This window comes from Zeus faber (genome assembly GCF_960531495.2).
Source record: "Zeus faber genome assembly, chromosome: 2".
Classification (NCBI taxonomy): Eukaryota; Metazoa; Chordata; class Actinopteri; order Zeiformes; family Zeidae; genus Zeus; species Zeus faber.
Genome location: NC_137189.1, coordinates 22,580,948 through 22,594,472, shown reverse-complemented (window position 1 = coordinate 22,594,472; position 13,525 = coordinate 22,580,948). Strand labels below are relative to the sequence as shown.

The window sequence follows — 13,525 nt, the reverse complement described above, 5'->3', positions numbered from 1 at the left end:
ACCAGGCTCAAGAACGGACACAGATATTGGGGTGGAAGTAGTGACTGAGGGAATATGGATAATCAAAGAAATAAAGAGTTGAACCAACAACCTTGTTGAAACCATTAGAGGACTAAAGACATCGAGTCCCCATTGCAGTGCTCAACACAATGAAATGTCTTGCAATGTGCACCTGCAACATGCTTACGTCATTGCTTTGCCATGCTCAAGCTGCTTCAGTCTGATTGGCCGTAAGGGTGGGAGGCGGGTGTGGGGCTGCCGTGGGGCGGGTGGCTTGGCAGGCAAGCGGGACGCCGAGCACTGTATTACCTAGCCATCGCCTCATTTTTGAATGAGGAGTTTCAGATTTCACACGAGGGCAGGATATAAGGCAGGATCTCAGGGTGGCTGTTTGATTCAGACGCGAAGGGTGGTGATTCTATTCTTTTTTTATTTTTATTTTTTACTTTTTTCGCGATTCTATTCAATATCGATTCAGTCCAATGTCAATGACATGGCTTACCATACGATTCTACATCCATATATTGACATTTTATACAAAATGAGAATTGCTACCAACTTTTCAGTCAACCATCTGACGTGCATTACAAAAATGTTTTTGTTCCGATGCTGTTATTTAATTTAAAGGTACAATATGTAACTTGTCTGCATTCAAATCTCAGAAAAGGACTAGACCTGTGTTATTTACTTTGTTGAGTTGTGTACTTACGTTATCCCAAATGTTTCCAACAATTTTCAAACTCTGAGAAATCCTTAATTTTAATATAGGTAAAGGTCGGTTTCATTAGGTTGCTGTCAATGGCGTCATATCCCCTTTAACCCCCTCTACTTGCTATACGTTCTGGGGCAACACAGGGAAGACCGGATGATAGGTCAGAGAGTGAGGAGGGGACTTGACGAAGTAGCTAATGTTAGCTAGCCGCAGTATTGTACTATTGTTGATATTGCTCTACTATTACTTTACCAACTATTTTTTGATGGAGCACATTATTTATTGCCTTTTGCTGCGTGTTCTGTCACCAAAGCTGTTCCCGTAAAGTGCAAACTTATGGGTGAAGACAACAACTCCCATGATCCCACGCTACTTCACAACGTCATCAAACTTTTGTCTTTTGTTATTGTTTTGATTGAGAGACCCCTAGCGGCAGAAATTACATATTGTACCTTTAAGTGGAGAAAGGTTGCGTAACTCCCAAACTAAGTATCAATATTACCATTTCGAATCAATTCACGATCTATCTCACATTTGACCAGCTATTGTTTCCATGGGAAAGCTCCTTTTATATGGATGGGATATGATTGATGATACAAGTTTTTTAGTCTGAGCTCATACAGCACCACAATTGGAGACAGACGTGTGAGACGCTGGCCCTGGTGGAGTGCACTGTGCGTGAGAGAGGGTTATATGTGGGTCTGTAACTGAGGCGGGGGATGGAGCTTTCTGGCAAAGGGCCTCTAGGCGGTACCGCTCGGCCCAAATTCCTCGATTTGAAATGTGTCTGTTGCGGCTAGTAGGACTCGAGTCTCCCACCCTGGAGAGCGTCCGAGCCACACTGAAAACCACACCGGAACACAAGGGAAATGTTTTCTGTTGGTGGCGTTCTGCCGTGCTACCCTTGAAAAGAGAAGGAAAAATGTTTTCACTTTATCTTTTTTCTCTCTTCCTTCACCCTCTCTCTTCTTCTGCTTCTTTGTTTTGACATTTTTCTATCCCTCTGCACTCTTTCTTTTATGCTTCTTTTGTGTTCAATTTTTCTTTTCTCTGGCCTGCCCCCATTTCTTTCCCTTTTTTTCCCACTATTTTTCCCTCCCTTTTTTTTCCCCCGCCCCCTCGTTTCTTGTTTTCTCTCCTCTTCTCTGCTCTCTTCTCCACTTTAGCAGCAGACAGCTGTCCCAGCTATCTCTGTTCTAGACTTGGTACGTTGTTCCTGTTAACAAAAAATGACCCCCCCCAACCCTTGCCTCACACCATTTCCTGTTTCCTGTCTGGGTTTGCCCACCCACCCGTATTTTTACCTATTCCCTCATCTGGACTTCTGTGGTCGTTCCATCGGGGTTTCGCGGGGTGGGTTCGGGCCGGGAGGCAGACACTAAGCCACTACTTTTAAGAGCGAGGCGCTCACAGAGTCACCTCGGGATTGTCGATGTCTGTATATGGCTTAGAACGCTGTTCCATCCCTTTGTCCGCTCAACAAACTACTGCTGCAAAAGTGGCAAACTCAAAGCTGTAATTTCCCAAAACACAGCAAGTTCCAGTTGACATCTCTAATAAATGTGAATTGGCCGATCTGAAAGAAGTTCAGTGTTCTCCACGTTAGGCTGGTCAGCAGTAGACTGTTGGGCGCTGAGAGGGGTTGCAGCTGCATGGCTGAGTGCTACTGGCCGGCATCGTCTGCAGGGCAGGTCATCATGTGTCCATCTGTTCATCCAACCGTCAGTCTGTGTATGTTTATCTGAGACTCTCCTGTTGTCATTGATCACCATCCACCCCATTGGGAGGGGTGGGGACCTTTTATTTATTAATTTTTTTTTTTACCTTGTGTTAATTTTTTTGTGATTCTATTTGTTTAAATTCTTGAATCTACCGTGTAGGTACTTCAGGTGCACTTGATTTAAGCTCCTTCTCTTCCAACATTACATTTCTAACTTAGATACTGAGTAAAGAAAATCAAGTGCCGCTAAAGTAGCTAAAAGAGCAGAGGTTCTGGTGCTGTTTTTCTGCCATGTTGTGATTGTGTTTTTTTAGGTTGTTTTTTTTGCATGATGTCTATGACCATTTGCATGCCAGATGTCTCCACCAACGCTGTATGTTTGCCGTGCACACTGCTCCTCCCATCAGGGCAATCATCCCGATCTGGGATCAACTTTTAAACGTGATGTGTCAAATTCCCGATCTGTTGTCACAAAGCAATTTCTAATCTCATCTTGGAGTAGAGCTGTGCAGATTCAGTGTCATAAGTGCGACTCAATCAAATGTCAAAACTGTTGACGCAGCACTGACTGACTTTCCTCTCGCCTTTTCCATGCCTCTCGGCATGCCATCTTTTTTTTTTTTTTCCCTTGGGTGCGTGTCTGTATGCGTGCCGAGCAGTTGCAGGATGAGGAGCGGCGGCGTAAGCAGCAGCTGGAGGAGATCCGCAAACGTGAGGCGGAGGAGCGGGCCAAGCAGGAGGAGGAGAGGAGATGGCGGGAGGAAGAAAGAGCCCGGCGAGACACTGACGAGAAGGTACGCCCCCCTGCCCACAGGCCCCAGAGGCCCCGCAGGCCGCAGAAAGCGTCCCGCGCCCAAGTCTGAAACGTGCTTCTGGGACTGAGCTTAACGGAATGTTTATGCAAGATTTTTTTTCCCCCTCACGTGAACTTTTATGAAACATTTTTTTCGGGGGCCGGTACATAATTTGATGCTTGTTTGTATCGGGGAAACTTCACTTGCAAGTCGGCCCATTTCCTGTGAACTGATACCCTTTCCTGTACTGTAGAATAATCAGAGTATATTCGATACACAGGACGGCAGATACGCATGTCCCATAGTTTTGGTTTTTACAACATGTGCTAGTTTACCCAAAAACCCCGCCCCGGTGCAAAGACTTTGCCTTTTATTCTCGCAGAAGCATGTTTCAGCCTGAACATAGTGGACAGGATTCTGATACTGTAAGACTCTACCTTGCCATATGATTCAAGTGCAATACTGCACAATACAAGCCAAAGATGCTCAAGATAAGTATGTTTATTTTACTGGTAACATATTTAAGATATCCGTTTTTACTTGAATATACAGTATATATAGAGTTAAATTATGTCAAATTATGCCGGTGTTGAACACGCGTCTCCATTTATACACAGGTTTTGTTAAATTACAAGTGGTTTGAGCTGGTGTATTTTTAAGTAGTTTTTCCTTTTTTTTGTAAACACTATGACTGTCTGACCATTGATCATTAAAAAAAAACAAAACCTTTAAGTAAAATCAAAAGAAGTAGTTTGTAAGTTTTCAGCCGCTGAAACACAATTTTGGGTCAAATCTGAAATGCATAACGTTATCTCATTGTATAGAAGATCAGTAGCTTGGCGCTTTGTGATTGAGCCAGCAATATTGACACTTGCGAGTAGTTTTGAAGATAATATTTTTCTAATCACCTTGTTGTGTTGATGTTCAAGGACTAATCGCATCTCTATTTTCCCTTCGGGGGAATTGGTGAAAAGTTGGCCTTTAAAAAGTACAAACTGTGACTTTAGAATTGTGATTATTTTGATAATGTTTTAATTTAACTTGAATCTGTTGAATTGCATGTCCTCATCCTGTGACCCCGCCCCCGACCCCATGAGATACTGTTGTTGTTGTGATGTGCACCCACCCAAGCATGGAACCCTCATTGTCGTGGCGCTGTTGTTGTTGTTGTTGTCATCGTTGGTGTGATTCAGGGATTTTTTAATTTTCCACTTAGTTGTGTATTTCACAGAATCCTGAGTTTGTTGGCAAGCGGTTATGCTCTATCTTTTACAAAAAATGTTGATTGATTTGTTCATTTATTTTATCTGTTTGGTTTAAACCCATCTCATTTGGCATCGCTCTCAAAAACTGAACAGAGGAATGCCGCCCCCTCTCACCCACCTCAATCCAGACCCCCCCCCCCCCCCCCCCCCCACTTCCCTTCATATTTAAGTCATACGTGAGCCTACACAATGGAACATATATGCCCAGGTACTACACCTACTCTCCGAGTGACATCATCAGACATTCCGCCACCTCAAACCCCCCGCCCGATCCCCTCGCTGCCATACATGCACTCACTAGATTCCAGCCCAGCCAGGCACTCTCCTCCTCGCCATCCCTTGGCCCGACTGGCCTGTGCCCAAAGGAGTTCAGCACGGTGACCCACGGCCCCAGAGAGCCAGAGCCAGATACATTTCCACCCAGCTGTAGATGGACCTCAGACCCGCCAAAACCTGTCGACTGGCCATGAGCCAGGGATCTAGATCGCCTCTGTAATCCCCCGCCGTTTCTCGGAGTTGTCCCGCACGAAAAGACGCAACACAGGTTTGGATAGGGCTGTTAGGATGCAGTCTGTGTACACACATACACAGCATGAAGAGTGAGGGGAGAAACCCGGCCTAGTTAGAAAGAAGGATGAATGGTTTGGAACAGGTTCAGCCGGATTGTATTGGATTTTGTTTTTCCCGTGGGGAAGTGGACCTATTGCAGCAGCACAGTAGAAAAGACAGCTGAGAGGTAGGAAGAGTGTGTGTGTGCGCGTGTGTGTGTGTGTGTGTGTGTGTGCGTGCGTGCGTGCGTGTGCGTGTGCGTGCGCGTGCGTGCGTGCGTGTGTCCCCGTGCTAGCCGATTAGATGATCCCTAGCAGACTAGCAGGGGAAGGGCCAATTAGAGCGGAGCTTACTAACCGGTTCTCCCCCCCACACCCCGTAGAGGAGGCAGGAGGAGGAGTACTACACACGCCTGGAGGCTGAGCGGCGCCGCCAGCACGAGGAGGCGGAGCGGAAGTTGCTGACGCCCGATGAGCCAGCCGCCGGTCTGTACCGGCCTCCCCTGCCGCGGGACTACCAACCCCCCAACACCACCACTAACACCCCCCCACCCCCTCCGCAGAGAAACACCTCCTACCTCAAAACCCAGGTTGTCTCCCCCGACACGCTCTACACCGCCAAGTTCGTGCCCTATGCGGGCGAAGAGGAGGACGAGGAGGAGGAGCGGGGAGGCAAGGAAGCTCCCTGGGCCGGGAGCGGCGACCTCTCAGGTCGGGCCAAGATGTCGGCGACACGGAAGTCGTACGGCGACCTCCCGGCCTCCGCCTCACTCCCCGCTGGTGGCAGGCTGCCGCCGCCGGCAACCGCGCGCAAGCCCCGCCCGCTGTCTGACGGCATCTTCCTGTCTGGCTCCTTTCAGCCGCCAGGCAACAACTCCAACAGTACAGGCCACGCCCCTCCCCCTCCCGCCAAACCGAGCTTCCACCCCTCTGGCGCCCTGAAAGGTAGAACCCGGAGAGGAGAGGAGACAGGCTCCCTGCAGCGCCCTCCACACCTCCCTCCCGTTCATTCTTTCATTCCATCTTTTTGTTGACTAGTCACTCCTTCGTGGTTTAGTGCCGTTATGTGTTACCTGTCACCTTTTTTCTCTCCAACAGAGATGCTTCTGTTGTCAGCCTTTTTTCTTTTCAGTTCGGTTCTGTTTGTCCAAATTTAACTATTTTTTGTTCTGTAGTTGCCAATCGTGTTTTTTATTTTTATTTTTTTTCATCCATTGTCCCAATCCGTTGTCTATTTTTGTTATTTGAGATTTTTTCCATCCGCTCTCCTTAAATCAAATTCAATTCCGTTTCCGGTTTCTTTGTCTCTTCTATTGTGGGTTGTTTTTTTTTTTTTTTTTTTTTTTTTTTTTTTTTTCCCCCACCAATAATTTCCTCCTCGTCTTCCTCCAATCAATTCTGATCATCACTTGTTGACAAGTTAACGTGGGGAGAGGGAAAAAATAATAATAAAAAAACCTGCCCGATCATTATCGCCCCCGCCACTCTGTGCCCTTGCCCTCCCGATTGAGGCCCCTCAGAGCCAATCATTAGTACTGTTGGTGTTGTCGCTCCCCGCCTCTTTATTTATGTCTTTGATTTGGTGGCCACTGTGCTGGTGCAGCTTACCATCCGCCCCTCGCCACCCGCGGCCGTGCTTTAGAGGTGTTGGCTTCTGGGAAGGAGACACATTGTTGGCTTTTCCACGTCCATCCGTCACCCATCTCTGCCAATAAGCGCCCGTGGCTTCCATTCACCATACACGTGAAGTGGGGGAAGCATGTTGGTGGAGAGGCGCCATCTTGGTCTCCTTTGTCTCTGGCTGTTTGAAATGTAGAAAGAGCGAATAAGTCTCCAAAGTCCGAATCCAACACGCACTCTGTTCAAGACGTAATCTGCTCAGTCAATGACACAGTGCTATATAAGTATGTATATATATGGATGAATTCAAAGGGTTTTCAGCATGATAACAAATGCACTGTGGAATAGGTGCTATTCTCCCAGTGGGAAAGGCATTCTAAACATTCTGGTTAGTCTCGTTTTCATGTCACACTTTGAACAGCCACAGACAAACAGCTTCAAAAAACGGTGCACACACACACACACTCAGCGTCACCTATTCCCACACATACACACACACACACACACACACACACACACACACACACACACACACACACACACACACACACACACACACACACACACACACACAAGGACCAAGGGGGGGGGGGGGGGGGGAATCCTCATCAGAAGACACTGTTGCATTTATAAAAAATAAAAATAAAATGGGGGGACACAGCCCACTAACTTTACCCCAACTTAACACCCACCCCTCCACCCAAATTAGGCATGCCCCCAGACAAAAACCCCATTCCAGCCCAACCCCACCTCTCACCATTGGCGCACGTCACCCGCACTGCACCGCGGCTGTACAGTAATTGCTTTTTCACAGCCTGCTCTTAACTTCAGTTACGCTATAAACGTCTTTCTTTTCAGTTTTACTTCATTTTTCTAATAAATATTACGGTCTTTGCTCTCTACCTGTCTGGCCAGCTAAACTATTTGTGTGTATGTTTGTTTTTGTTGTGAAACCACTGTCTCGTCTTGTCTGTCTATATTAACCCTTGGTGCTTGTCTCAACATCGTTTGTGTTTTCCCTTCCTTTGGCATCGTGCATCTCACCCGTTTAGTTTGCCGAAAGTCTGCTTTCAACGTGGTGCTGTCGAGGGCTGCAGCTTCACTCACTAACCTGCTACAACTCCCCGGGGTCACAGCAGTGGTTTAGGTGACGCTCATCACCTGAATCTCTGCTCTCCCCCGAAATTCTAAACGTGAAACATATTCTCGATGGATATTTGCTTTTGCTGGCAGATCCCAGGGCGAAGGAGTGTTTGCATTTCACAGTGGGAGCTGTTTTTGAGTCATTCCTTCTCTTCGTCTCTGAGAACGTTTGCATGAGACCGGGAACGAGAGACGATGATGGAGACGACGGTATTTCTGCCTGCTATTTGACTCCGAGCTGAAGCAAAAATTCAGTCAGTCGAAATCCACATTCCATTTGTGAATTTGAAGAATTTTGACTACCGGGCTGCATAAGTTAACATGTCTCCTGGCATGGAGTGTAATTTCATCTCCACTGGGACTCACCTTGGTCCCATCCCAAACCCACACTGCAGACTCCTCTTTTTAAAAACCCTGAAAAGAGGGAGGCTGCTTTACATTCACCCAGCCCAAAGACCCTGCCAACAGAACAAATTCCGTCTGGGTTCACACATCCTGTCTGTGTCTGACACCGACTGTACCCGAAATTGTAACTCGTCAGGGCCCCAACTCATTAAATTACAATATTGTATCCTACACTCGCACTTGGTCTCTTGATTGTGCTTGGTTTAACGCAAGCAATACAATTAAGACTCAAAGGGTGCGTCTGATCCTCTGGGGTAGGCTGATCTTAACCACCCGCCTCGGCCCCAAACATCCGGCCCACGTATACTCTCCTGCCTCATGGTACATTTTGTTCCAGGCCTGTGATTGACGCACGGAGGTGTGAACTCAACTGAGTGAAATCTTGTGCTGTGGGTGTGGGCGAGGTCACTCATGAAGGCCCCCTCCCAAGGCACCCCGATCCAATCCCAACCTGCTCGGGTGCAGGAGAAGTAGGATGTAGCGGGTTGGGCAACGCCTCTTATCCAATTAACTCTGTTTAGCCAGAGTTATCCATTGTTGCAGGAATAAATCCAGGATAAATTCATGGTCAAGAAGGGTGGCCTTGGCCCCACCCCCCAATGTCCAGTTCCACAGACCACGTTGGCTGCTTCGGATGAGCTTTGGAATGGCCCCTTTCTAACAGCACTGTCTATCTTTTAACATTTATTTCCCTCTTTCTTCACCCTCCTCTGGGCTCGCTCTCTAGTTTGATAAAGGAATCTTAACTCTTGTGTCTAACGCTTGACTAGCTTTTGTTCCCTTCTTCCTGCTTGGTCTGGTCTGTGGGACCTCCTCAGTGACATAGATGTTGGAGATTGGACAGCGCAACTGCTGGGTCGACTGAATTATGTGAAAAATGCTGCACATTTAATTTACTAAATAAAAGTACCTTTTACAGGGGTTTCTTGAATGACACAATAACATGGAACTTTCAGGTTGACAAAATAAAAGTCAGCATTCTGAATTGGCTAATCGCTTCAAACCGGAGGTACATCCGATCAGTTAAAAAGAACATGCCAGGATTCCCTGAACACATAAAACTTGTACCCAGCAGCTGGCCTGTGTTGTTTTCTTTTCAAGCTAGCATTAACATGTCCACGTCCTTGTATTGGATTGATGAACTATGCTCACTAGTATCTTGTTTGCTCTGTCAACATCCCCATCTCGCCTGATGAACAGGATTTAACTCGTACACTGGAAACACAGCAGGAGTTGTAGGATCGGGAGAGGTCTACAATGACCCACGCGACAAGTGGACCAAAAGGTGAGGCTAATGTTTTTTTTTTTTACTTTTGAATGAACAGATTGTCATAAAATGTAATAGATAATAAATCAATATATGTCAATTAATTTCATTGTACATTTATATTGGCCAATAATATAAGATGGAATAACGGCTAATGTCTATTCAGAAATAAATGCATATATATATATATATATATATATATATATATATATATATATATAATTTTTAAATACATTTACATTTACATTTAGTCATTAAGCAGACGCTTTTATCCAAAGCGACTTACAAGGGAGAATAACATAACAAATAAAAAAATAAAAATAAAAAATCATATTTTGAAGAAAATTTGGCACAGTTTAAGAACACCTTTTTAGAAAAGGGTGTAATATCCTTTTAATTAACCCAGCAATGCAGTGTTTATTTCAGGGGGGGGGGGTTGACTGCTTCTCCGTCTGCTCAGCAGCAGCATCTCGTGGCCACAGCTGGTCATTGCGATTTAATAGAATTCTGTGGCAGTTTGACGACAGTTAACAATGAAATGTTTATTGAGATACTGTATGTAGTTATACTGGTTATCGCTGTACATTGCTTGTGGGTCCGTCCTTGTATCATAAAGTAAAACAAAAACTTGTTCTGAAGAATGAAATCCAGGATAAACCACGGACAGTTAGAAAGGGCGATGCAGCGACATTTTTCAAGGGTGAATAGGGTGGAAGACGAAGGGGGTCAGGGCGGGATGTTCTTAATGTGGCTCACGTCGCTGTCTCGCACCCCCAAAGCAGCCAGGAGCAGGAGAATTCGAACCCCGGCGAAGCGCCGGAGAGCCTGACCTTCAAGGAGCGCCAGCGGCTCTTCTCCCAGGGCAAGGAGGTGTCCAACAAGGTCAAGGCCTCGCGCAAGCTCATGGAGCTGGAGAACGAGCTCAACACAAAATAGTCGACTGGAACCCCCTGTCCCCCAAAACAAACACACACACACACACACACACACACACACGCAACCCCTGTGATTTCCCCACACTATGAACTCCCCCTTTGAGATAACCTGATTTGGTTGGTTGAAAGCCAGAAGTTAAGTGTTACAATGGTTATGATGAATGTGAGTTATGTTTCTGGGAGGAAAGGACCATCGGGGGCGAGGGGGTACCAACCGTCTCATCTTTTGTGTTTCTCTCTTTTTCTCCCCCCCCCCCCTCTCCCAATTTTGTTTATTTTTAAAATTGTTTAATGACTGGACCGTTCACATACAACGTAGATGTGTCTTTGCAAAAGCAGACATTTATGGCCTAAACCCCCCCCCCCCCCTCCTCCTCTTTTTGTTTTAATAACTAGAGAAGAAATATAATGGTAAAGCACTGTAAAGAAAAAGTTTTAATTATATCTAGGGAGATATGAAAATTCAGTCAATCACCAGACAAAAAGGGGGGATATATTTTTGTTTGTAAAATGGTTCTCGGGTTAGGAAAGAAAGATTTTTTTTCTTGCTCATTTTAATTTTTTTTAAATAGCTTACTGTAATATTAAGTATTTTATGATGTTTTATGCTCTTTTTTTCAGCATTGCATTATTTTCACTTTCAGTTTTTCCTCATTCTAATAAAAAAAATTCCCTGGATTGAGCTCAAACCACTTTACCTTTTTAATTTAATGACTTATTGAGTAAAAGAGAAAGAAAATAAGTTTTCTTTTTTTTTTTTTTGTCCATACCGGGTTGCCATACACTGTCGTTTCATTCCATAGCCAGCGAGTGTGAGGTTTTTGTTTGTTTTCTGTTCTGTTTATTTTGAAAGGTTCCTTGACCTTCCCCACTACATTAGAATCCACTGGGTCCTAGAGGGAGTTTTTCAACGTGCACAAGATTACTGTAAATATCTGGGTCCAAAGTCAGAATCCCTCAATATGGTGTATTTTCTTTCTTTTTCCAACACACACTGAAATTGACCTGCCGGACGAGCGTTCAATTATATTTTAAGCATCTAAATTCTTCTCATTTTAAAGTAGTTTTGTTTGTTTGAAATTCATTTTACCCATTGTACAAAACAAAAGGAGCAATATTTTTTTTTTTTTGCAAATGGGTAATAAACATCAATGTCAGTTTTCAGAGTAAACAGATATAAAAAAAAAAAAACTCACCACAGATATTTATTTCAAACAATGTGTGAAAGCACTAGCACAAGTGATGTTTTTTTTTTAAATATTCAAATAGGAACACGATAAGTAAATTTGGGGGGTCCTCTTGACGCTACATAGGTCTGACCCTACCATAGGATATTTACTGTGTGCTCTGGATCCTCTTCCACTGCCAATGTAGAAAAGCAAGACATTTATAGAGCGGCCCTGACACAAAAAGGGTAATATTTCAAATGTATTGCTTTTTATACGTTGTATAATTTGAGTTGCTCCATCCTGTATTTTTTTATTTTTTATTCTTGGACCTGCACCATGCAGAGCACCACTGACAGTGTCTGTGCGTCGACAGGGCGACGTTGAGATGACATCCTGTTTTGCTGCTTGAAGGATGACTAACATGTTCTACACTACAGGGACACACCCCAAAAGCTCCCTTTTAGGTTTCAAACTGAACTCATTTCAATGATTTCACGTTTAGCCTTTTGTAAATCATTAATAAATACAGATTTTTCAACAGCTCACAGTGAAATGTCTTTATTTCTGCACTTGGTGAAATGGCCATTCAGTCATGGTTTCAAATAGTCTGAGAATTGGTTTAAAAAATCTGATTTCCAGGAGGATTAGAACGAATCTAGGTCTAAGTGGAGTGTCTGGTGTCTTTAAATTATTTTTTGAATGAATGGACGTGGCTTAAGTAGGATTTGTTTAGTCCTAATTTAGATTCAACCCTGTCTGTGTAACCACCCCATGTTTAAATTAAGTGCTTTATTATTAGCCAACAAAAGCAGTGGGTGCTGCTGAAATACCAAGGAAATAACACTGGTGCTTTAATAAAAGAAAAGCATCTGATTTACTAAGAAATTGTGAATAAATCAAAATGAAAATGATTGTACACAGGAGAGATACTGTGTGTTTACTTCCAACTATCAGCACTTGCTGAAGTATATTCAGCTTCGGAGACTTGACTTTCACTTCATGTTTCAAACCAAATATCAGCTTTTGACTTTATATTAGTGTGTATTTGTAAGTTACTGTGAGAACACCAACATGTGGTTGTAAACTGGAAACAGGATATGCACCAAACTAACACTTTGTGTGGCCATTATGTCAGAAGACTGGACATTACAAGTGAACTCAAAAGTACAGAAAATTAAAATTACAGCAAGTCCTTACTTACTTTTAGTGGAGATGTAAATCTGGTACTTACTTGCACATGAGTGGGAAAGTGTACGTGAAAGGTGAAAATATGGCACTAATAACATCCTGTGTTTTCTGTGTATAAGGGATGTTTCCGGTATAAGAAACGTGTGCATGCTGTGTTGTTAGTATGCTGTGCATTAGTGATCTTCTCTGGAGGCGTGGGTTCAAATCCCACTTTCTACTTCACAATTATTTTCTAATCTTGATCAACATAATTAGTTGTAGTTTGTGGTTAGAAACACATTAATATCCACCCCCACTATATCATTGCTATTCAACTTCTTCCCACACTAATAGCTTGGAAAATTAAGAAAATTCATTACTGGAGGTTTTTTAGGGAAATGGAATTTTAAAAGATCAATTAGTTCTCTCTGTTCACTTGAGCCGAAAATGTTAAGAATTTTTTACTAATTATTTAACTTGTTCAGCTGTTGCAAATTTGGCACAGCGCAAATAAAATGATCAAACTTGAACTTAATTTCAGTTCAAACCTTAACACCTGTAAGAACGATACCTTTATTTTCCCTAATTATTACCAAACGAATATAAATAGCAGGGATCCAGTAAATAAGTGCACAACCTCAAGTTAAAGTACCACATTTTTGTAATCACAAAACGATCAGTGCCCTGTCTGTATCCATACAAAATCTAACAATGTTGGTAAATGCTTCAGAACATCAAAATGTAACATGAAAACGTAAGCGTGGACAAATGTGCTATCAA

At 43.8% G+C, this 13,525-nt stretch overlaps 1 protein-coding gene across 11 annotated transcripts in view; it reads left to right on the top strand.

Annotated features, from left to right (window-relative positions):
* afdna (afadin, adherens junction formation factor a) overlaps positions 1-12,118 on the top strand; it is a 112,514-nt gene extending 100,396 nt beyond the window's left edge. For 4 of the 11 annotated variants that reach the window (XM_080024510.1, XM_080024512.1, XM_080024513.1 and 1 more), the window contains 4 exons: positions 3,092-3,226; positions 5,423-5,984; positions 9,408-9,492; positions 10,254-12,118. In XM_080024510.1, the coding sequence (XP_079880636.1) occupies positions 3,092-3,226; positions 5,423-5,984; positions 9,408-9,492; positions 10,254-10,410 (939 nt within the window). In that variant the 3' untranslated portion in view covers positions 10,411-12,118. The remainder of the gene's footprint in view (positions 1-3,091; positions 3,227-5,422; positions 5,985-9,407; positions 9,493-10,253) is intronic. The other 7 variants (XM_080024517.1, XM_080024516.1, XM_080024515.1 and 4 more) reach the window with 7 other exon arrangements.
* The last annotated feature ends 1,407 nt before the right edge of the window (positions 12,119-13,525 follow it).